Raw genomic sequence first — 25,380 nt, forward strand, 5'->3', positions numbered from 1 at the left:
CAAAACGGATTTGCTCACTTGTTTCCAAGAACTGTCCTAGGACTGAATCTAGGATCCAGTCCTGGAGTTAGAAAAGTAATCCTGAAAGTAATCAAGTGCTCATAACTCAAAATTCCCATTGAGCTCGATGTATTATTGTGTTTGAAATTGTGTTGCCTATTGCAACAAAACTGTAACTAATATCTGCAAAAGTCAATTGCCTATTGCAAAGTATTTAACTAAAGCATCTCATTCTGAGAAAGTATATTTTGATACCTATTGTTGGTTCTAAAATAAAACAACCATATATATTTTTTTTTATAGAAACCATTGGCCTAGAGTTCAGTTATTTGAGTGTGTGAGACCATTTGCTGACTGACTGTGTACAACAAATGCTTTACACTGTCCTCTGATACTGCCTTACTGCTCGACCAAGCTACCACTTTAGAGAGTAAGGTTATATCTAACTTTAACCTCTGCCAAACCTCTGGGGACTGTGGACTCTGTACACACTGTACCTATTTGGGAAGAGTATATACAGAGCCACTTTCTCACAACCCTCATCCAAGGACCGTAAGTATATTCAAGAAAATGTAGTGCCTAACTCCATTATTGTCACCACGGCAAGGAGAAGAGCAAATGCCCTTTCTAATAGTGGACCACCTCCAGAGAAGTAAAGCAGACAAATGGATATGGTGGGCAGAAAAATTGAGAAGTAGGCAGCGAAGCAATGGTGCATCGCAAACTCAAAAGCCCTGCTAAACAGGTATGGCCACCAGCAATGGGGTGACATTGACGAGCCCATCAACAAGCTCCCGGAAGAGGACAAGAAAAGGGCGAAAGCTATTGTCCAGGAAGGCAAAACGTAGCAAACACATGCCTTAAATCAGCACTCGACACAGACAGCAGACAAATGTGCACAAGCACCACACTAAGAAGGTATGCCTGGCTATGAATATCCGGCCTTAAACAAGAGGTTCAAACCCCCATCATTAACAGACCGCTAACGGGGGACGCACTGTTAGGAAAGGAAGTAGATGAATCCCTCCAGCAAATAAAAAAGGACGATGAGACTTCGAGCCATGGGAGCCCTGCAACAGAGAGGTGCCTTCAAAATAGGAGGGTTTAACGGAAGAAAACCCACAGGAAGAGGGGCCTTTGCTCAAGGGAAGCAAATGTCTCACCAACAACAGGGCCAGAGCAATGGCCAACAAGCAAATCAACAGGCCGGATACCAGAACTGGCAACAGCCAAGGCAGTCCTTTCTAGGGAGAGGCAGAGCCAGTCCTCCAGAGTGAAAGGAACTGGATCAAATTGACTCATGCACGGAAAAGGACCCACACACAACACCACTGGGAAGCAGAATATCACAATCCCTGCAGCAGTGGCAAAATATCACAACAGACAATTTGATATTATATTTGATAAAGTACGGGTATTGCATAGAATTGACAAAGATCACCAGCAAACCCACCTAGGATAAAAAAAAGTTCCCCAAATCAGAGCTGACACAGTTCAAAAACAAGCAATAGAAACCGTGCCAAAGTAAGACCTTTACAAGGGAAACTACTCCCCGTATTGCCTAGTTCCCAAACAAGACCTTTCACTAAGGCCCATCCTAGACCCTAAGGTTCATAAACAAATTCATTTTGACCCAACATTTTAAAATGGCAACACTCCAAGAAGTAATACCGCAGATTCAAAGGGGCAACAATAGACCTCAAGGATGCCTATTTACACATTTCCATGAACAAAAACCACAGACAATATCTCCGATTCCTACACGAGGGAACACACTGCCAGTTAAAGGTACTCCCTTTCGGAATAAAATCAGCACCACCCGTCTTCACCAAGTGCCTAGCCACAGTTGTGGCGCATCTGCGGAAAAAGGGAATACATGTCTATCCTTACCTAGACGACTGGCTTATAAAAGCAGATACAAAACATTAATGTCTCACCCATGTTCAGACAGTAATCCTCACACTCCAAAGATTAGGATTCTCAATAAATCACAAGAAATCCTCCACAAGGCCAGAAAAAGAGAAATCATTCTTAGGTGCAAGACTCAACTCAAAACTTGCACAAGCTTATCCCACTCAAAAGAGGATATAAGCTATCAAACCAGAAACTACCCTTTACCAGAAGGGTCAATCTCTGACAGTGAGCAGAGTCGTGAAACTCATGGGCATGATGGCATCATGCAGCCCACTAATTCCTCGTGGCCTGCCTCCATATGCGCCCCTTCCAACAAATGGGCCACAAGGAGTTGGGAGGATCTAGTGGTTGTTACGCAGATACTGAAAGCAGAAATACAATTGTGGGCATCCAAGAACATAACACAAGGCAGACCTTGCAAGAACCCAACTCCTTCTGTGACAATCACAACAGATGCATCCCTAAATGGGTGGGAAGCGCACCTCTGCCAACTGAAGATACAAGGCCAGTGGAGCGACCTTGACTCCATAAGACACATCAGGTACCTGGAGATGAAAACAGTCCTTCTAACATTGAAGGCCTTCCAGGAACACATTCGCAGGAAGACTGTCTTTAATACAAACAGACCACTCCACCACAATGTTTTACCTCAACAAACAAGGAGGTACGAAGTAATTCCCACTCAGCAAGCTAGCACAACAGATCTGGCAATGGGCAATTTCACAAGAAATCAATCTGCAAACAATACACCTACTGGGAATATACAACACAACTGCAGATAAACTGAGAAGGCAGAACAACTGCTCCCACAAGTGGGAATTGAAACACAAAACAATACAATACAATACAACTTCAAATTCTGGAGGACCCCAGAGATGGACCTGTTTGCTTCAATGCAAGACAAGAAATGACAGTTCTTTGCCTCGAGGTTTCATCACCCTCAGTCAAAAGGGAAAGTCCTGTCGCTAAATTGGTCAGGGACATTTTCATACGCTTTACCACCAATACCTCTAATCCAAAGAGTCCTAGAAAAATCAAGACAACCAGGGACAACCCTAATTCTCATTGCTCCACAATAGGCCAGACAAACATGGTACTCAAGTCTGCTAGAACTGTCCAAAGGACAAATAATTCAACTCAAAGCGGACAAGGACCTACTAACAATGCAACAAAGCCAAATCTTCCACCACGTAGCCAGCGACGCTACGCCTAGCAGCCTGGCACCTGAATACGTAGAGTGTGGTCCCTTAAAATTGCCTCAGCGGACAATGAAAATTCTAAGGGAGGCAAGAAAACAAACCACAAGGAAACGCAATGCCGCAAAGTGGAAGCGGTACACCACTTGGTGCACAACAAACTAAAGGACTCAATCACTAACAAGAAATAGTAATCATATACCTAACACACCTCCTAGACAGTCACATCAACTACTCATGCCTAAAAGTACACTTCGCGCCCATCGTAGCCTACACCAGGGGAGAATCATGCAAACGTTTCTTCAGAAGACCTCATTAAAAGATTCCTAGAAGGACATAAGAGTATTGCACCCCCCAAGGCATCTCCAGCCCCCATGTGGAGTATACATACAATCCTCACGCAACTTATGACAGAACCATTTGAGCCCATGCACAATGCAGACCTCAAATACATTGCTTTAAAGACAGCATTCTTAATAGCCATTACATCATTACGAAGAGCAAGTGCGCTACAAGCATTAACCATACAAGAACCATACATTTAAGTCCATAAAGACAGTTATCCTAAGAACTAATCCTCAATTCTTACCAAAGGTTGTTTCCAAGTATCACTTGAATCAAAACATTCTCCTATAAAGACCCGAAAGCAAAAGGAGAAAGTAGCCTCCATACTCTGGATGTAAGGAGAGCTCAACTGTATTATCTGCAGACAAAGAACAAGCTCACAAAAGCAAACAGCTGTTTGTTGCCTACTCACATACTAAGACAGGGACGCCTGTCACAAAGGCAACAATTGCACGATGGATAGTCGAAACCATCCAACTATGCAATACCACTGCAGGGAAAACCCTAAGCGTACAGCCAAAAGCTCATGCAACTAGAAAGAAAGGAGCAACTCTAGCCTTCATGGCCAATGTGCCAATAGACACTATATGTGCTGCAGAAACAGGACTTCCCCACACACTTTCACCAAACATTACTGTGTGGACATACAAATGAATAAGGAAGCACATGTAGGTCAAAAGGTAATTCAACACCTGTTCGCAAAGTCTTCCTCTTACTACAACCTCCACAACAATGTGGAGAAGTGTAGCTCACTGGTTAGAGGAGGCATACCCTGAAGCAGAGATCAGACCCGGGACCTGGGTTCGATTCCCGACGCGGCAGGGTCCAGAGCCCAATCGTCCACGGACTCGATAATTCTCGCTTCGGTGCCCACTCTAAGCATGAGTTCACACTATGCAGCTCTGGGCAACAAGCCTGCTTAATCTCCACAACGGCCCCCCGCGGCGGGATGCCTGGCTTTCACCTTGGGGATGCCCAGTACGGGTTATCTTACAGGGAAAAACCAGGACGGGTTCCCAATGCAAGCGCCAAGATGCCCGTAGGGTGATAGCTGCGCTCTATAAGTACATCAATCAATCAATCAATCAATCAACAATGGAGAAACCGCTACGTAATCTGATGCACAGCATGTGAATCCAGAAAAGGCTTCACGCTGCAAAACGAAATGATTACTTACCAGTAGGAGTAGTTTTGCAGCTTGAATAGTTTTCTGGATTCACTTGTGACCCACCCAGCCTCCCCTACAAGGAATACAAACAGGTGGGGAACTACAACTAACAATTCTCTAAAGTAGCATCTAAAGCACTATAAGACTGAAACAAGAATCTGAAAATGGGTACTACACACAACGACCTATGGGGTGCCGGCTGATGTCAAACAGGGGATGGACCTGGCACCAAATGGTGGTTGATCCCCCAAACCCCCCCCCCCCCCCCCCCAAAAAAAAACCTGACTTTTCTGGACCCAACCACTAGATCGCGGAATAATGCACAGCATGTGAATCCAGAAAACTCTTCAAGCTGCAAAACTACTCCTACTGATAAGTAACCATTTCGTTTTTGTCTGCACCAAGGCATGCAGGTTGCATTGGCAGTTTGCATGGTCTTAGTGAGAGGGTCTCTAGGGGATGCTTCTCAGTCACAATGCCCTAATTACCAGGCGTACCGTTTACTAGGGACTTACAGGGCTGGTCTGAAGTTGTGCCAATCGTGGTACAGTTTTAGGAAGGAGCTCTGGCAAAAGGGACCTGGTTTCGAAGTACCCTGTGCTCTTTCACTCGAAACCACATCCTGTTCCAGGCAAAAGGTGGGGGGCTAACCATGTTGATATTTCTCTGCCTCCCTCCACTCGAGAGACTTCATTTTCTAAGGAAAAGAACCTGGTAAGGCCATCTGCATTGGCATGGGCAGTCCCAGGTCTGTGTTCCACTGTGAATTCCATTCCCTGTAGGGGCCTGTGGTCTGTTTGAACTATGACGTGAGTGCCAAACCGGTATGGCTTCAACTTCTTCAGGGCCCAGACCACAGCAAAGGCTTCCCTCTCTATGGCACTCCCACACTGCTCTCTAGAGAATAGTCTCCTGCTTATGAAAGCAACAGGTTGGTCATGCCCATCATTTATTTACTGCTCCTATCCCATGCCCAGATGCATCTGTCTGCACATTGAACTGCTTGGAGTAATCTGGAGCTTTCAGGACTTGGACAGAGCACCAACAGAGTGCCAAAAGCCTTTTGACAGCTTACTTGCTTTGGCATCTTCTTGTAGGTGTGTGCTGTGAGGGGGAGCCACCATGGACCCATAATCCTTCAAGAACCTCCTGTAATACCCAGTCAAACCAAGGGATGCCCTGGCTTGGGTCTGTGTTGTTGGAGCGTCCCTGTCCAGAATTGTCTGGATCTTGGGTTGGGGTGGCTGAACTTGGCCTTTACCTACCAGGTGACACAAATACACAACTTTTCCCTGCCCTATCTGGCGCATGCTTCCCTTGATACTAAGGCCTGTCCTTTTCAGAGCTTCAAGGACCCTCCCAAGGTCGATCAAGTGATCCTGCCAGGTGGAGCTATATACTGCAATATCAGCCTGATAAGCCGCTCTAAAGTATTCCAAACCAGCACGGACTTTGTCCACCAACCTCTGGAAGGTGGCAGGGGCATTTTATTTTATCCAAAGGGCATCACACTAAACTGGAAGTGTACACTTGGAGTGGAGAATGCAGATTTTTCTTTTGCTCCAGGGGTCAGACCTATCTGCCAGTACCCAGATGTGAGATCAAAGGTATTCAGATACTTGGCTGCCCCTAACCTGTCAACCAATTCATGTGCTCTGGGAATTGGAAGTGCATCAGTTTTTGTCACAGAATTGAGACCCCTATACTCCACACAAAACTTATTTTTTCTTTTCATTCTTGGAGTAAGGTTTGGGGACTAATACAACTGGGCTGGCCCATGGACTCTCTGAGGGTTCAGTGATCCAAATTCCAGCATCTTGCATGCGCTCTCTGACCTGATCAGACTGCCTGAAAATGTTTTTTTAGACGGGTAGCTGTCACCAGCTACCTGCCCTCAAGGATCAGTGAAGTGGGCCCTACCCTACCCTATCCTTGAAAGAAAAGGGGAGGTCACCTATCTGGTGGACTTTGGTAGTTGCAAGCACCCCAATAGCGTGATACATATCAACCGCTTTAAGCCCTATTATGACAGAGCTGATGTGACCATGCTCATGGTTACAGATGAGGGACCGGAAGCTGAGAGTGGACCGCTCCCGGTTCTCCTCTCTAGCACTCCAAAAGATGGGTCTGTTGATGGATGGGTCTTCTCAGACACCCTTACTGACCAACAGAAAGCTGATTGCCGGCAAGTCGTAAATCAGTATGCTGAGCTCTTCTCTCGGACCCCTGGTCAGACTAGTTGGTGTACCCATGATGTGGACACTGGGGGACAGCCTACCTGTCAAAAATAAACATACGGGCAGTCTGAAAAAGTAAAAGAGCATAAAGCTGAACTAAACAAGATGCTGGAATTGGAAATGGACCCTCTAAGAGCCCTTAGGCCAGCCCAGTTGTCTTGGTCCCCAAACCTCATTCCAAGGGTGTAAAAACAGAGCTGAGGATTTGTGTGGAGTGTAGGGGCCTCAATGCAGTAACCGAGACAGATGCATATCCACTTCCTAGGGCTGACAAACTGATAGGTTAGGGGCAGCCAGGTTTCTCGTGTACCTTTGATTTAACATCAGGGTACGGGCAGATTGGTTAGGCTCTTGGAGTAAAAAAGAAATTGGCATTCTCAATCCCAGATGGGCATTATCAGTTCACTGTTCTGCCCTTTGGACTAAAGAATGCCCCTGCCCCCTTTCAAAGGTTAGTTATTAAAGTCCTTTCTGGATTTGGGTCTTTTAGAACAGCATACCTTGATGATATTGCAGTCTACAGCTTCACCTGGCATGATCACCTTCGAAAAGTCCTTGAGGCTCTGCAGAGTGCAGGCCTCACTATCAAGGCACGCAAGAGCCAGATAGGGCAGGGCTCTGTTGTATACTTGGGCCACATTGAGGGTGGAGGCCAAGTTTAACCCTTACTACCCAAGATCATAACAATTGTGGGCTGGGTAGCTCCAACCACTTAGCCTCAAGTCAGGGCATTCCTTGACTTGACTGACTATTACAGGTTTGTGAAGGGGTATGGTCAATTATTGACTGTGTGCATTTGCAGTTGTCTAACACTCCTCTTATAAGCCTAATGCTTCTCAACCACACTACCCTCTAGACAAGCACCTTGGAATTGCTCGAGCAAGCCCCTGCCCAATAATAAGGGAATACCTGTATTCTTTGCATAGTATACCTCTTTTTGGTATACTATATAAAGAACCAACTTCCTACAACATGGGCCAAGAATCCCAGCAGAATCACAGATGACTTAACACTTCCTTTTTAGGTCTCGCTTAGCGAAAGCAGCGCAAGAGCTGCTCTCGCTATTGCGAGAACCTTTTGGAATCGATTCTGCCGAGGCTTCCATGCACGCGTCTGCGTGGACAAACATGGCTGCTCTTGCGATGTGTCCATAGCAAACAGCATGCGCGTCTGTAGTCCGTAGGGACTGTGAACAGCCCGACGCCATTTTGCATTTTGGTGTCCTAGCATCGAAAATGCAGTTTCCTGTAGGGCGTGGAAGGTGTCCTATCAACAAAAATGGTTGTTATTTATTCTTGACCGGCACGTTTCTTAAAAATGCCGCTTACACTGAGTTTGTATTTATTTTGTTGAAAAGCGCCCGTGAAACTTGGTGCGCATTTTAGTGTGTGTTTGTTAAAAAGGCTGCTTTCAATATGCAGCTTGCCGCGGTTTGAAGAGTTGGGAAGTACTCGGCTTGCTGCATCTTGGTGTTATAGCAATGGGAATGCCGTTTCCTGTCCAGAGCTTGTCGTAGTTTAATGACTTTGTATTTATTTTGTTGAAACACGCGCCGTGTAACTTGGCATTGGCATACTACTCACTCTACCCCTCTACTACTCTACCCCTCTACTACCCCACTACCCCCGTACTACCCCTCTACTACCCCACTATCCTACTACCCCTCTACCACCCCACTACCCTACTAACCTACTACCCCTCTACTACCCTCCTACCTTATTATCCTTCTACCCCTACTACCCCCTACTACCCTACTATCCCACTACCCTACCCCTCTACTACCCCTCTACCCTACTATCCTACTACCCTTCTACTACCCTACTACCCCTCTACTACCCTTCTATCCCTCTACTACTCCACTACACCTCAACTACCCCTCTACTACCCCACTACCCCCCACTAGCCCACTACCACCCCACTACTACCCCACTACCACCCCACTACTACCCCTCTACCCCCTACTATCCCACTACCCTACTATCCCACTACCTTACTACCCCTCTACCCCACCCCTCTCCTACCCCACTACCCCTCTACTATCCCTCTACTACCCTTCTACCCCTCTACTACCACCCCACTACTCCTCTGCTAAACCACTACCCCAACTACCCTACTACCCTGTACTACTATCCCACTACTACCCCACTACTACCCTATTACCTCACTACCACCCCTCTACCCCTCTACTACCCTTCTACCCTGTTACCCCCTACTACCCATCTTCTACCCCTCTACCCTATCCTACTACCCTTCTACTACCCCACTGCCCCTACCCTACTACACCTCTACCCTGCTACCCCTCTACCCTACTACCCCTCTACTACCACACTACTACCCTACGACCCCACTACGCCTCTACTACCCCAGTACCCGACTACCCAACTACCCCTCTACTACCCCACTACCCCTACTACTCCACTCCCCCTCTACCCTACTACCCCCTACTACTCCTCTACCACTCCACTACCTACTACCCCCCTACTACCCTACTACCCCAGTACCCCTCTACAACCCCTACTACCCCTCTACCCCACCCAACTACTACCCCTCTACCCTACTGCCCCTCTACTACCCCACTGCCCCACTACCCCACCCCTCTACTACCCCACTTCCCTACTACCCCTCTACTACCCCACTACCCTACTACCCCTCTACTCCCTACTGCCCCACTAACCCCCTACTACCCTACTATCCCACTACCCTACTACCCCTCTACCCTATCCTACTACCCCTCTACTACCCTTCTACCCCTCTACTACCTTTCTACCCCTCTACTACCCCACTATGCCTCTCCTACCCCGCTACACCCCACTAGCCCACCACCCCCTACTACCCCACTACACTACTACCCCACTATTACCCTACTACCCCACTACCCCACTACCCTGTTACCCTACTACCCCCTACTACCCCCTCCAACCCCACTACCCTACGACCCCTCTACTACCCCACTACCCCTCTACTACCCCACTACCCCTCTACTACCCCACTACCCCCCTACTACCCCACTACCCCACTACCCCCCACTACCCCCACTACCCCTCTACGACCCCACTACCCCTCTACGACCCCACTACCCCTCTACCCCACTGCCCTACTACCCCACTACCCCTCTACCCCTACTACTCCACTCCCCCTACTACCCCACTAGCCAACTACCCCACCCCTCTACTACCCTACTACCCCTACTACTCCTCTACTACCCCACTACCCTACTACCCCCCTAGTACACTACTACCTCTACTACCTCACTGCCCCACTACCCCTCTACTACCCCACTACCCCTCTACCCCTCTAGCCCACTACCCCCTACTACCCCACTACCCTAGTACCCCTCTACCCTACTATCCTGCTACCCCTCTACTACCCCACTACCCTACTATCCCTCTACCCCTCTACCCTACTACCCCTAACTACCCTACTACCCCCTAATTACCCACTACCCCCTACTACTCCACTACCCCCTACTATCCTACTATCCCACTACCCTACTACCCCTCTACTACCCCTCTACCCTATCCTACTACCCCTACTACCCTTCTACCCTTTTACTACCCTTCTATCCCTCTACTACCCCACTACACCTCCACTACCCCACTACCCTACTACCCCACTACCCCTCTACTACCACTCTACCCCAGTACTACCCCACTACCCTTCTGCCCTGTTACCCCTCTACTACCCCCCCTCTACCCCATCCCTCTACTACCCCTCTACCCTACTACCCCTCTACAACCCCACTACCCTACGACCCCTCTACTACCCCACTACCCTACGACCCCTCTACTACCCCACGACCCCTCTACTACCCCACGACCCCTCTACTACCCCACGACCCCTCTACTACCCCACGACCCCTCTACTACCCCACGACCCCTCTACTACCCCACGACCCCTCTACTACCCCACGACCCCTCTACTACCCCATGACCCCTCTACTACCCCATGACCCCTCTACTACCCCACGACCCCTCCACTACTCCATACTACTCCACTACCTCACCACCTCCCTACTTCCCCTCTACCCCACCCTACTACTCCTCTACCCCACCCTACTACTCCTCTACTATCCCTCTACCCAACTACTCCTCTACTATCCCACTATCCCACTACCCTACTATCCCACTACCCTACTACCCCTCTACCCTACTATCCTACTACCCCTCTACTACCCCACTACCCTTCTACCCCTCTACTACCCTTCTACCCCTCTACTGCCTCACTACACCTCTACTACCCCACTACCCCTACTACTACCCCCACTACCTCTCTACTACCCCACTACCCCCTACTACCCCACTACCCCCTACTACCCCTCTACCCTACTACCCTACTACCCCCTCCAACCCCACTACCCCACTACCCCTCCACTACCCCATACTACTCCACTACCTCACTACCCCCCTACTTCCCCTCTACCGCACCCTACTACTCCTCTACTATCCCTCTACCCAACTACCCCTCTACTATCCCACTACCCCCTACTACCCTACTATCCCACTACCCCTCTACCCTACTACCCCTCTACTACCCCACTACTCTTCTACCCCTCTACTACCCTTCTACCGCCTCACTGCACCTCTACTACCCCACTACCCCTACTACTACCCTACCCCTCTACTACCCCACTACCCTTCTACCCTGTTACCCCGCTACTGCCCCCTACTATCGCACTACCCTACTACCACCCCACCCCTCTACTACCCCGCTACTCTAATACCCCTCTGCAACCCCACTACCCTACGACCCCTCTACTAAAGCACAACCCCTCTACTACCCCACTTCCCCTCTACTACCCTCATACCCCTCTACAACCCCACTACCCTACGACCCCACTACCCTACGACCCCACTACTACTCAACTACCCCTACTACTCCTCTACCCCACCCTTCTACTACCCCTCTACCCTACTACTCCCCCACTACCCCTCTACTACCCCTCTACTACCCATCTACTACCCCTTTACTACCCCACTACCCCTTTACTACCCCACTACCCCTACTACCCTATCCCACTACCCTACTACCCCTCTACCCCACCCCTCTACTACCGTTCTACCCCTCTACTACCCCACTACTACCCCACTACCTCTCTACTCTACTACCCCACTACCCTACTACCCCCCTAAAACCCCACTACCCTACGACGCCACTACCCCTCTACTACCCCACTACCCTTCTACCCTGTTACCCCTCTACTATACCCTACAACCCCACTACCCTACGACCCCTCTACTACCCCACTACCCTACGACCCCTCTACTACCCCACTGCCACCCCACTGCCCTACTACCCCACTACCCAACTACCCTACCCCACTACCCCTCTACGACCCCTCTACTACCCCACTACCCCTCTACTACCCCACTACCCCTCTACTACCCCACTGCCCTACTACCCCACTACCCCTACTACTCCACTCCCACTACTACCCCACCCCTCTACTACCCCACTACTAGCCCACTACCCCACTACTACCCCACTACCCTTCTACCCTGTTATCCCTCCACTACCCCTCTACCCTACTACCCCTCTACAACCCCACTACCCTATGACCCCTCTACTACCCCACTGCCCCTCTACTACCCCTCTACCCTACTATCCTACTACCCCTCTACTACCCCACTACCCCTCTACTACCCTTCTACCCCTCTACTACCCCACTACACCTCTACTACCCCACTACCCCCTACTACTACCCCACTACCCCTCTACTACCCCACTACCCGTCTACTACTCCTCTACCACCTCACTACCCTGTTACCCCTCTACTACCCCCTGCTATTGCACTACCCTACTACCCCACCCCTCTACTACCCCACCCCTCTACTACCTCTCTACCCTACTACCCCGCTACCCTACTACCCCTCTGCAACCCCACAACCCCTCTGCAACCCCACTACCCTACGACCCCTCTACTACCCCACTACCCATCTACTACCCTAGTTCCCCTCCACTACCCTACTACCCCTCTACAACCCCACTACCCCAGTACCCCTCCACTACCCCAGTACCCCTCCACTACCCCAGTACCCTTCCACTACCCCTCCACTACCCCACTACCCCCTACTACTCCTCTACCCCACCCTTCTACTACCCCTCTACCCTACTACCCCCTACTACTCCCCTACTGCTCTACTACCCCTCCACTACCCATCTACTACCCCACTACTACCATACTACCCCACTACCCCTTTTTTGCCCCACTACCCCTTTACCCCTACTACCCCTCTACCCCACCCCTCTACCCTACTATCCTACTACCCCTCTACTACTGTTCTACCCCTCTACTACCCCACTACACCTCCACTACCCCACTACACCTCCACTACCCCACTACTACTCCACTACCCCTCTACCCCACCCTACTACCCTACTACCCCCCTACAATCCCACTACCCCCTACTACCCCACTACCCCACTACCCTACGACCCCTCTACTACCCCACTACCCTACGACCCCTCTACTACCCCACTACCATACGACCCCTCTACTACCCCACTACCCTACGACCCCTCTACTACCACTCTACTACCCCTCTACGACCCCACTACCCCTCTACTACCCCACTACCCTACTACCAAACTACCCCTCTACTACCCCACTGCCCTACTACCCCACCCCTCTACTACCCCTCTATCCTACTACCCTCTACTACCCCACTACTCTACCATACTACCACTCTACTACCCCCTACTACCCCACTACCCCTCTACCCCACCCCTCTACTACCCTACTACCACCCTACTACCCCTCTACTACCCTACTACCCCTCTACCCCTGTACTACCCCACTACACCTCTCCTCTCCCACTACACCTCTACTACCCCTCTTCTACCCTACTACTACCCCACTACCACCCCACTACCCCTCTACTACCCCTCTACTACCCCCCTACTACTACCTCCTACCCATTCCTCTACTACCCCTCTACCCTACTACTCCTCTACAACCCCACTACATTACGACCCCTCTACTACCCCACTACAACTCCACTACCCTACGACCCCTCTACTACCCCTCCACTACCCCACTACCCCATACTACTCCACTACCTCACTACTACCCCTCTACTCCACCCCTCTACCCTACTACCCCCTACTATTCCTCTACTATCCCACTACCCTACTACCCCACTACCCTTCTACCACCCTTCTACCCCACTACCCTACTACCCCCCTACTACTACCCCACTACTACCCCACTACCCCTCTACTACCCCTCTGCCCCACCCCTCTACCCCACCCCTCTACTACCCCTCTACCCTACTACCCCACTACCCCTCTACTACCCCACCACTACCCCTCTACAACCCCACTACCCTACGACCGCCTACTACCCCACTACCCCCTACTGCTCGACTACCCCCCTGCTACCACTCTACCCCACCCGTCTACTCTACTACCCCTACTACTCTACTACCCCACTGCCCCACTACCCCCTACTGCCCCACTACCCTCTACTACCCTTCTACTACCCCACTACCCATCTACTACCCCACTACCCCTTTACTACCTCTTTACTACCCCACTACTACCCCACTACCCCCTACTACTACCCTACTACCCCTCTACCATACTACCCCACCACTATTCCTCTACCCCACCCCTCTACTATCCCTCTACCCCACTACCCCCCTACTACCCCTCTACTACCCCATTACCCCTCTACTACCCCACTACCCTACTTCCCCTCTACCACCCGTCTACTACCCCACTACCCCCCACTACCCCCTATCCCACTACCCCATCCCACTACTCCTCTACCCCACCCCTCTACCCCTCAACCCTACTACCTCTACTACCCTTCTACCACTACTACCCCACTACACCTCTACTACCCCATTACCCCCCACTACCCTACTACCCCACTACCTCCCCACTACCCTACCTCACTACCCCCCTACTACCCCACTACCTCTACTCTACGACCCCCTCACTACCCCTCTACTTCCCCACTACCCTTCTACCCTGATACCCCTCTACTACGCCTCTACTACCCTACTACCTCTACTACCCCACTACCTCTACTACCCCACTACCTCTACTACCCCACTACCTCTACTACCACACTACCTCTACTACCACACTACCTCTACTACCCCACTACCTCTCCACTACCCCACTACTACCCCCTACTGCCACACTACCCCTCTACCCAACCGTACTATGCCTCTACTACCCTACTACCACCCTATTACCCCACTAACCTACTACCCCTCTACTACCCCACTACCCCTCTACTATCCTACTACCCCATTACCCTCTACTACCCCTCAACTACCCCTCCACCCCTCTACAACCCCTCTACTACCACCCTACTACCCCTCTACCCAACTACCGCTCTACCACACCCCTCTACTACCCCACTACCCTACTACCCCCTACTGCCCCACTACCCTACACTACCCCTCTACTACCCCTCTACCCCACCCCTCTACCCTACTATCCCTCTACTACCCTTCGACCCCTCTACTACCCCACTACCCCCCACTACTACCCTACTACCTCACTACCCTACTACCCCTTTACTACTCCTCTACCTCTACTACCCCACTACTACCCTATCCCACTACCCTACTACCCCACTACCCTACTACTCCTCCACTACCCCTCCACTACCCCACTACCATCCTAACCCAACTACCCATCTACCCCTCCAATACCCCCACTACTCCACTAACCTACTACCCCTCTACCCCACCGCTCTACTATTCCTCTACCCTGTTACCCCACTACTACTCCTCTACTACCCCTCTACCACCCCACTACCCCTCCAATACCCCCTACTACTCCACTACCCTACTACCCATCTACCCCACCCCTCTACTACCCTACTACCCCCTACTACCCCTCTACTCCCCCTCTACCCCCTACTACCCCCACTACCCCACTACCTCACTACCCTACTACCCTACTACCTTACTCTACTACCCCACTACTCTTCTACCCCTCTACCACCCTTCTACCCCTCTACCACCCTACTATCCCACTACCACCCCACTACCTCTCCACTACCCCACTACTACCCCACTACCCCACTACCCTACTACCCTACTACCCTTCTACCCCTCTACTCTACTACCCCACTACCACCCTACTACCCCACTAACCTTCTACCCCTCTACTACCCCACTACCCCTCCAATACCCCCTACTACCCCACTACCCCACCACTCTACTATTCCTCTACCCTGTTACCCCACTACTACCCCACTACTACCCCACTACTACCCCTCTACTACCCCACTACTACCCCTCTACTACCCCACTACTACCCCTCTATTACCCCACTACCCCTCCACTACCCCTACTACTCCACTACCCTACTATCCCTCTACCCTTCTACCCCTCTACCCCACCCATCTACTACCCCATCTACTACCCCTCTACCCCACTACCCTACTACCCCTCTACTACCCCACTACTACCTCACTACCACCCTAATTTCCCTCTACCCAACTACCCTTCTACTACCCCCCAACTACCCTGCTACCCCACTACCCTACTACCCATCTACCCCTCTACCCCTCTACTACCCCTCTACCCCACCACTATCCCTCTACCCTTCTACTACCCCTCGACCTCATCGTAACCCCACTACTACCCCCTGCTACTCCACTACCCTACTACCCCTCTACTACCTCTCTACCCCTCTACTACTTCTCTACCCCTCTACTACTTCTCTACCCCTCTACTACCCCTCTACCCTACCATCTTACTACCCTACTGCCCCACTGCCCCACTACCCCTCTACAACCCTACTACCCCTCTACCCTACTACCCCTCTACCCTACTATCCCTCTACTACCCCTCTATCCCTCTACTACCCCTCTACGACCCCACTACCACCCCACTACCCCTCTACTACACCACTACCCTACTACCCCTCTACTATCCCACTGCTACTCCTCTACCCCTCTACTACCCATCTTCAACCCCACTACCCCTCTACAACCCCACTACTACCCCCTACTACTACCCCACTACCCTATTACCTCCTACTACTCCACTACCCCTCTACTACCCCACTACCCCTGTACTACCCTGCTATCCCTCTGCTATCCCTCTACTATCCCTCTACTACCCCACTACTCCTCTACTACCCCAGTACCACCCCAATACCCCTCTACCCCCCACCCCCTCTACTACCCCTGTACTACTCCTATACCCCTCTACTCTCTATCCCTTTCTACCCCTCTACCTCTCTACGCGCACACATATGGACATATATATAATGTGTATATATATGCATATGTATTTATATATATATATGTATGTGTATATACATATAAACATATATACATCTGCATATCTATATAAATACAAATATAAATGCATGCATACATATACATATATGCATACATATGCATGTTATGTACATGAAAGTTTGAAAAACAGGAACCTAATTACAAACAGAATTGCTTTAACTTAAACGAGGGCGAGACCTATTGCATTTTCAATGCTTGTTCTTACAAGCAGTAATAACCATGTCCAACATCAGAGCCAACATTTATAGCACAACAAAATGTTCTGAGCACTCAGAATTCATAAAGGGATCAAACGTCCAAATCACGGAGCCATAGAGATTGTCTGCTTTAATCTGATAAACATTCCTTAGCAGAACACAATATTTGTATACATCACGGTGTAGCAATACAAGAGCAGCCAGCCAAAACGTGTTTCGTCGCACGGAAGTTAGCCTTCAACCTCCTAAGGGGTGCAGGCAATAGACAAATCAGACCGGTCCAGTAATCAACATTGTTATACCTAACACAACCTTTACTAACCAAACCGGTGTCAGGGTATCAAATTGAAAATATGATGTAACCATGGATGTGCAAAATTTACAGTAATGGAGAAAATACTACACATAATTGATATTGTTTCAGCCATATGTTCACTGAAATCAAGAATCGGGGATTAGAGTTTGAAAGCAACAAAGTATAAAGTCTAATGAAGTACGTTAACATAATAGACAAATAGCATTGCTGATCCCCCTCGTGTGCCAATCATAAAACGATATACATGCAGACTGTCCTGTAAAAAATACCTATCTTTGCCTTGTACTCGTGAGGAGAATAGGTAGAGAAAAGGAAAGCCAAGTAGAGCTGATCATTGACCCGAAGTAGAATAAACCGGTGGCAAATCTTAAATAAAATGACAGTGTAAGTCATAGATCCATCCCTAAAATCTGTAATTCATCCTGTGTAAATAAGGAAAATTAATCACTCTCCTCCAAACTTAAACAAGAATGTCTTCAAATCTATTAAAAGTGCCCAATATCCATTGAGCACACACATTCAACAATACCTACTTCCAGTAATGTTCGCCCCCTTCGCAGCATGTAAGGTATCGCGGAAGTGTCACTCAATATTAAACCAAACAATGTCGCATCCAATATTAACCATTCTCCTGTCCGTAATATCTAAAGACCATGTATATGCAGCGCACCTTTCGGGGGTTCCTGGACTGTGCAATAATACAAGTAATGTCACGCATCTTAAATATTATAAACATTCGAGTCGCGCCCAGTGGTATACAGTGTCCTCAACGTGATAATCTAAAGAGCTTTGTTGGCAGCTCCATCTCTATGGTTCCCGACCTATGCAAATGATAGCACTGTACATCTTTATATCCCGCATCCAGGAATAACTGCAAAACAGCTCGCGTTGTATGTCAGTTAAGAAAAGCACCATAGCGTATTACTGATTTTGGATTAATCTCGCATCGAGGAATGCGAACTCAAAAACGTGTTTGTCCATGCGGATCCACAAACAGTAACAACCAATCCAAGTCTTGTGAAGCCCAGTAACTAACCATAGCCCAAAACACTTACCATAACAGTAACGAGTCAAGACACGGAGTGCATTTATAGCAGGCTTGATGGAGCTAGCACCAATTTCTTTTCACGGGTTTTAAAGACGTATGTGACTTGTTCAGAGCACAAATAAGGTGATTTTAACTCGATTTTAATTTATCCTTTCTTGTTTAAATACAATTTATATTTTCTTTTCTTTTGTGTTTGGTTTAGATGAAGAGCCCCGCCTTGGCCTCACCTTGGCAGAGAGGCTGGAAAAGCGGAAACACCCTTTTACAGAGGCTTCGTCCGGTAATCTTTTATTCAATTTGTATTTTTGGAAGCATCACCATATCCCAACTTCAGTTTCTATTTTGAGTTCTAGAGAAGATGAAACATTTGCTGCAAACACCACTAATGCTTTTTCAGGCACATCAGTGTATGTTGTTTTAGCACTTAAAAGAGGTGTCACTTCACCAACGTTTTTTTACTGAAATCTGAACACCTACCTTCCACATGCAAAGCACACGCTCCCAAACCATCTCTGGAGAACATAATAGATGTATCCTGCTCCCACAAAAGTGTATTGCCTCAGTACTAAAACCTCGTAATTATTGGATCCTATATTCATTTCAGCAAGGCCCCAACTCAAAATGCCATTTTATGTATTGCATGCAACAGGTTGGCACCTTGTTGATGCCTCCACTCAGAAACAATAGCTTTTTCTGTTTCAAGAGATTACAGATAAAAAGCAGGCATTGACAAAGCCAATAGTTTTGACTTTTGCTTAAGTGAAAAAGGGTTTTATGTGGATTTACTATATGCACAACCACATGCAGGAAGGTCAACAAGAATGCAACCTTTCCGTGCACCCTAATTTTGCAGCTACAGCTTGGGTAGGAACAGTGCAAGCTTTCCCAACAATCAGACACAAACACTAGAGATTTTGTAGCATTCTCACTGTACACAGAACAGCCAGCACACACAGCACTGACAGAAAAGCTTTAATAAGGTTCTGCTTATGTAGTGGAGTCCAAGTCCCAAAATTATTACACAGCTTTGAGCTCTTTCTGTAATCCTTCCATACAGGCATAAGCAGGGCAGAGTTAGTTAAAAGGACACGTAGTGTCATTTCGTATTTTTCTCATCCTGGTTCCAGCAAAGCTCTGAATTTCACGATGTGAACTGTGAATATCTCCCTTTGTGTGCAAGAGATGCTTGGAAAGAAGAGCTTTTCTTTTCAGTGCTCTGAAATCTCGAGCTCCTGTTTACTAAAATGTCTAACATGTTTGACCAGTTTTAAAATGTTTAAGAGTACTTAAATTATGCAAAACCATAAAGTATCATTATACTAACTGCTAGTTATGCAAATAAAAACAAGCATTTCCAATGCAATCGGTCTCGCCTTTGGGACCTTATATGTATTTAGCTATGCAGCACTTTAACCTGGGTGCTGAAACATGTACTGTTCTTTAACATGGAGGGAAAGTAAGCACCAAACTGTGTGACACGCCAGGTATGGGAACACATGGAGAGAAATATTGCCTTTCAGTGGGAAATGGTTTTGTCCAAAGCTCTGTTTTTAATATAAAAGCAGGGCCTTCGGTGGTCATATCACTGAAAATAAAAGATTTGAATAAAATATTGTCTATGGGTGCTCGTGGAAGACAAAAGTCAGCAGAAAGCAATTCTGGTATTTTACTGACATCTGCTGGTCGTTTTCTATCAAGGCAGTTAAATAGAGGGAGTTGAACAGGGAAAAAAAGTCCCTAAGCGGAAGCAGACAAGTCCTAGGGCTGATCTCCAGAGCCCACAAAGTACATATGTAGGAAGCTGGCTCTGTATATACTATACCAAAGTGAGGTATAGTGTGCACAGAGTCCAGTGGAACCCCAAAGGTAGGCCGAGGTAAAATTAGATAGAACCTTACTCTCTCTTTGTGGTAGTGTGGTCGAGTAGTAAGGCAGTATCAGACAGTGTTAAGGATTTGTTGTACACACTCAGACAGCAAATGAATTCACACACTCAAAGACTGAACTTCAGACCAATTGTTCTTGTATAAAAATAGTCTTTGAGGTATTTTATTTCTAGAACCAAGCAAGCCTGGCACAGGTAAGCAATAAATACTTTACAGTAATAACTGCTGAATGTTATACAGTTTTATTACAATTGTAAATGCACTTTGATTTGACTCACAGTATTGTTTCAGAGAAATGCAATCACTTGTAAATACAGTACATACACTTTAATGGGATTTTCAGTAAAATAGCAGGTAAGTTACTTTTGGATTACTTTTCTTACTCAGTGCTGTATGCCTGGATGCAGCACTGGGACATTTCCTGTAAACAGGTGAGTAAAAGCGTTTTTGTTAAATTGTACAATTTTAAAGAATTTCTCTAGGTTTCCAAACTCCACAGTTTGAAACTTTTTCTGGAAAAAACAGTCAGTTATCCTATGGAGGAAAATATGGTTATCGGTTTTTAGGTAAGTATTTGGTACTGGGAGTTAAGGTTCTCGGGGTAGACTCAGGAGCCGGGTTGGTGGCTGCTGGCAAGCAGGCCACTGGGTTGTGGGAGCAAAGCTCCTGGACTTTAGCTCAGGGCAAATGGGGAAACAAAATAGCACCAAAGGTGCACTCTCAGCGACACTAGTGTGGCTTGGTGCTGTTTCGACGTCGGGTGCCCTGTTTCTAATGGAGAACCTCCGGTTTGCAAAAGCACTGCAGACAGGGAGACGAAGGACTTCTTGTGCGACCACCACTTCGAGAGGTAATTTGGGAAGTTAGGGGTTGGTTAGGCACCGTTGGTTTGGGCACACAAGCCAGGGGTGCCTTTTGGGGTCTGATCTTCTTACCAGCTCCTGGTCTCGGTTAGGGGGAACCTTCTGGATTTAGGCTGCGGGCGTCTGCTGGATGCTTGAGGCAGAACAGGGTCAGGATCGCCGGGGGAACCTCCTCGTGGTATTTGCCCACTCGAGCTCGGGTCGTGGGCGGCGGGGGCAGATTCGCTGTATCCGGCCGGAGCCAGAGGTTGCAGTTGAACAAATCCGGTGTCAACGGGAGAAGCAGTCTTTGGAAGTGAAGGCAGGCAGGTCCTCTGGGGTTTTTGAGGTTGCTAGCTGCAGGACACACCGGGATTTCGCAGGAGCATGTGCCTGTCCCTGGTTGGCTGAGTCGCCCCATCTTCAAGATGGCTTGGACTGAGAGTTCTGTAGTAGGGGATCTCTGTGTATAGTCCTAATCTATGAATAGTCCCGCCCATGTGCGGGGACCCCGGAGCAATCAAAATATCTCTTAAGCTGTCCTGCATTTGCAACCTGCAAAGACACTTAAGAGACAGACAAAATAATACAGCCTAATAACAATATGGCTGCACTGGCCAGCACTTCATCTGAAGTGAACACAAAAGCCAAAATAAAGTTTAAATGTCATTTTTATTCACATCTGACATGTTCCTTTATTGTATCACACTCCCTTCACCAAAATCCCTTTAAACAATAGAGAGGAAGGGGTGGACAGACAAGCCTTATAGGCTGTCATTATGTGTCTTCTAAAAGGATACCGTGCCTTTAAGGAACTCTCCAGAGACCCCCGGTATCCCAGGATGCACAGCCAAAGCAAGTTACTTTCAGTTCTTTTTTCCGGCTCCTGCTAGCAGGACCCAGGAGCATTGAGCTCTACCCTTTTGGGTGGTTTTTGTGACTAAATTGGTTTTTTCTTGATAAAAGTTTGTTCATTCGACGTCTAGAGCCTTTCTCTGCTGCTTGGTGCAGTTTGGACTCTCTTTTCAGCATGGCTTTATTTGATAAATGCCCTGAGTGTGGGAGGAAAATGGCCAAGACGGACCCACATGATGTCTGTATTCTCTGCTTATCATCCTCACATGTCCCTGCTACATGTGACATCTGCAAGACCTTCTCCAAGAGGACCCTGAGAGACAGAGAGAAGATTCGCCTTCAGGGACAGGAGAAGCAGAGAACAGGTGGGACTTCGGGGCATGGAGGATCTCATTCCCCTTCCTCTGCCCATGCTTCAGCCACTGGAGGGACCTCCGGGCAGAAAAAGGAGCAGAAACGACACCTACCGGCTGGTAGATCGCGTTCGACGTCGAAGGCGAGAGGTAAAGCACCGGTGTGTTCGCCGTCGATCCAGGGCTCTGGATCTCGGCGTTCTCGACGTTCGACGTCGAGAGAGGGGCCGGCGAGACCTAGGACTAGGTCGCCGTCGAGGATTTCACAGTCGACGTCGACACACCATCGACGTCGTACCGAGCCCCACAGACAGCGCAGCTCGCCGTCGAGGCGAACCCGCTCGTCTCCTTCGCCGTCAGCTCATGGATCGGCGAATGTCGTCGAGACGAAGGAGATCGCCGTCGAGGCACAGATCGCCGTCGAGGCACAGATCGCCGTCGAGGCGAAGGAGATCGCCGTCGAGGAGACATCGCTCACCGTCGACGTCAAGAGGCTCTCCGTCGACCCACCGTTCGCTGTCGAGGGGCCACCGTTCGACGTCGAGGGGACGCCGTTTGCGGTCAACGGCGAGGAGAAGCCGTACGAGGTCGACGCTCAGTTCGACGTCGAGGACATCTGGTAACACTTCTTCGGTGATTACGATATCCAGTCGTGGATCTAGGAGAAGAGGGCGCTCCCCCTCGTTTACTTCAGCACGGTATAGGCACGCCAAGAAGAGAAGGGTGGACGGAAGTCCGGACAGTGCTAGTCCGGGTTCTCCTGCAAGGAGTGATGGAGCTCCGCAGCCTCTCCCTCAGCCGCTGCCTCAGAAGCCTCCTCCTCCTCCTCCTCCTCCTAAGCGACCTACGCCACCTCCGCCACCGCCGGTGCCACAGCTCCCGCCGTCTCCTCGGCTACCGGTGATTCCTAAGGCCCCACGCAGACTGAGATCACGCTCTCGATCTCACCGGAGGTCACGGAGCAGACACAGATTGTCCACTCACACAAGGCATGGACGACGGAGATATAGATCTCGTTCCAGAGGCACGAGGTATACGGACTCTTCTGGCAATGGACGGCTTTCCCCCTTGTTGTCGGAAACACCGCCTACTAGAATCTCGCCGGTGGATGATACTGCCACTTTCCAGGATGTACTGATGAGGGGGGCGGCGAAATTGGGAATCTCAGTGGCAGTACCGGTTCCCACTACCTCTGTGATATTTGAGACATTGCACAAGGCTCACCTGTCACGCCCCCTCCTTCCTTTGGTTCCAGGTTTGGAGGAACCAGCCATGGAGGTCTTCTTGACACTGGCCGTGGTGAAGTCTGCTCCCTCAAGGTTGCAAAAGAAGTACAGGGCCCCTGATTCGGACCCGGCGTTCCTCAGGGTGGACCCTCCCCCGGACTCTGTCATTGTGGTTGCGGCTCGGAAACAACACTCCACGACGCCCTCTTCCACGGCTCCTCTGGATAAGGAGAGTCTCAAGATGGACTCCTTGGGGAGGAGAATGTGCTCTATGTCGGCCACGACTATGAAGGCTGCTAGTGCCTCCGCTCTGCTGGGTCGCTATGACCGATCGCTTTGGGACTCCCTGCAACAGTTTGCTGCCTCCCTACCTAGGGATAAACGGGAGGACTTCCAGGAGGTGTTGAATGAGGGCATGATGGTCTCCAACCAGATCATCAGTGCAGCGGTCGATGTATCGTTGCTGACGGCCCATGGGTACTGTCATGGAGTACACATGAGGAGACATTCCTGGCTGAGGCTTACCTCTCTAAAGCCTGAAGCGCAGTAAAAGATTGCTAACTTGCCTTTCTCTGGCACGACGTTGTTCGGGTCTCATGCGGATGACGAAATGGCCCGCATGAAGGCCGAAGCAGAAACCCTGAAGGCCGTGGGGTTGGAAAAACCCAAGGAACAGAAGAGATCATTCCGTTCCTATGGCAGGCATTATTCTAAACAACGCGGCCAAGGGCGTCAGTCTGGTCAACAACAACAACACCAGCAACAACAGTTCCCGAGGCAGTCCTTTCAAAAGCGCCAGAGGGGCAGAGGCAGCATCAATCCTCGTCGGGGAACAAAGGCCCGGCCGGGTCGAAGCCCTGAAAGGTCACTTCCCCCTTACCCGTTACCCGCTCCGGTGGGGGGGGGGGGGGAAGTATTCAATACTACCTGGCAGAGTGGAGAACAATAACTCAGGACAAGTGGGTGCTGAATATTGTTTGCAATGGGTACAGTCTTCGTTTCACCAGCCCGCCTCCACAGATTCCACCAGTGCGCTCTCCCTACATGGTGCGAGAGCTCCAGTGGGAGGCGGACATTCTGTTAAAGAAGAAGGCGATAGAAACTGTTCCTTTGAGGCAAAAAGGAAAAGGTCTTTACTCAAGGTTCTTTCTCGTCAGAAAAAAGGACATGAACGAGGTCAGGCCTATTCTAGATCTGCGTCAAGCAAACAAGTGGATCCGCAGAGAAAAGTCCCGTATGTTGTCCCTGCATCAGATTTACCCTCAGTTGCATCGAAGAGACTGGCTGTGCGCCATAGATCTGCAGGACGCTTACTTTCATGTGCCGATCGCACAAAAGCATCGCAAGTTCCTGAGGTTTCTGGTAGGCAACAACCATTACCAGTATACAGTACTCCCGTTTGGTCTGAAGTCTGCACCAAGGACGTTCTCCAAGTGCATGGCAGTGGTGGCAGCACACTTGCGGAAGAACAAAGTGTTTGTGTATCCATACCTGGACGATTGGCTGATCAAAGCTTCCACGTACCAG

The 25,380-nt window shown here is 49.4% G+C and overlaps 1 protein-coding gene across 9 annotated transcripts in view; it reads left to right on the top strand.

Annotated features, from left to right (window-relative positions):
- LOC146871736 (zinc finger CCCH domain-containing protein 11A-like) overlaps positions 1 to 25,380 on the top strand; it is an 858,888-nt gene that overhangs the window by 452,369 nt on the left and 381,139 nt on the right. For all 9 annotated transcript variants that reach the window (XM_085651275.1, XM_085651281.1, XM_085651282.1 and 6 more), the window contains one exon: positions 18,894 to 18,971. In XM_085651275.1, coding sequence (XP_085507401.1) covers positions 18,894 to 18,971 — 78 coding nt within the window. The remainder of the gene's footprint in view (positions 1 to 18,893; positions 18,972 to 25,380) is intronic.

The sequence above is a fragment of the Triturus cristatus genome, chromosome 1_1 (assembly GCF_964204655.1).
Source record: "Triturus cristatus chromosome 1_1, aTriCri1.1, whole genome shotgun sequence".
Classification (NCBI taxonomy): Eukaryota; Metazoa; Chordata; class Amphibia; order Caudata; family Salamandridae; genus Triturus; species Triturus cristatus.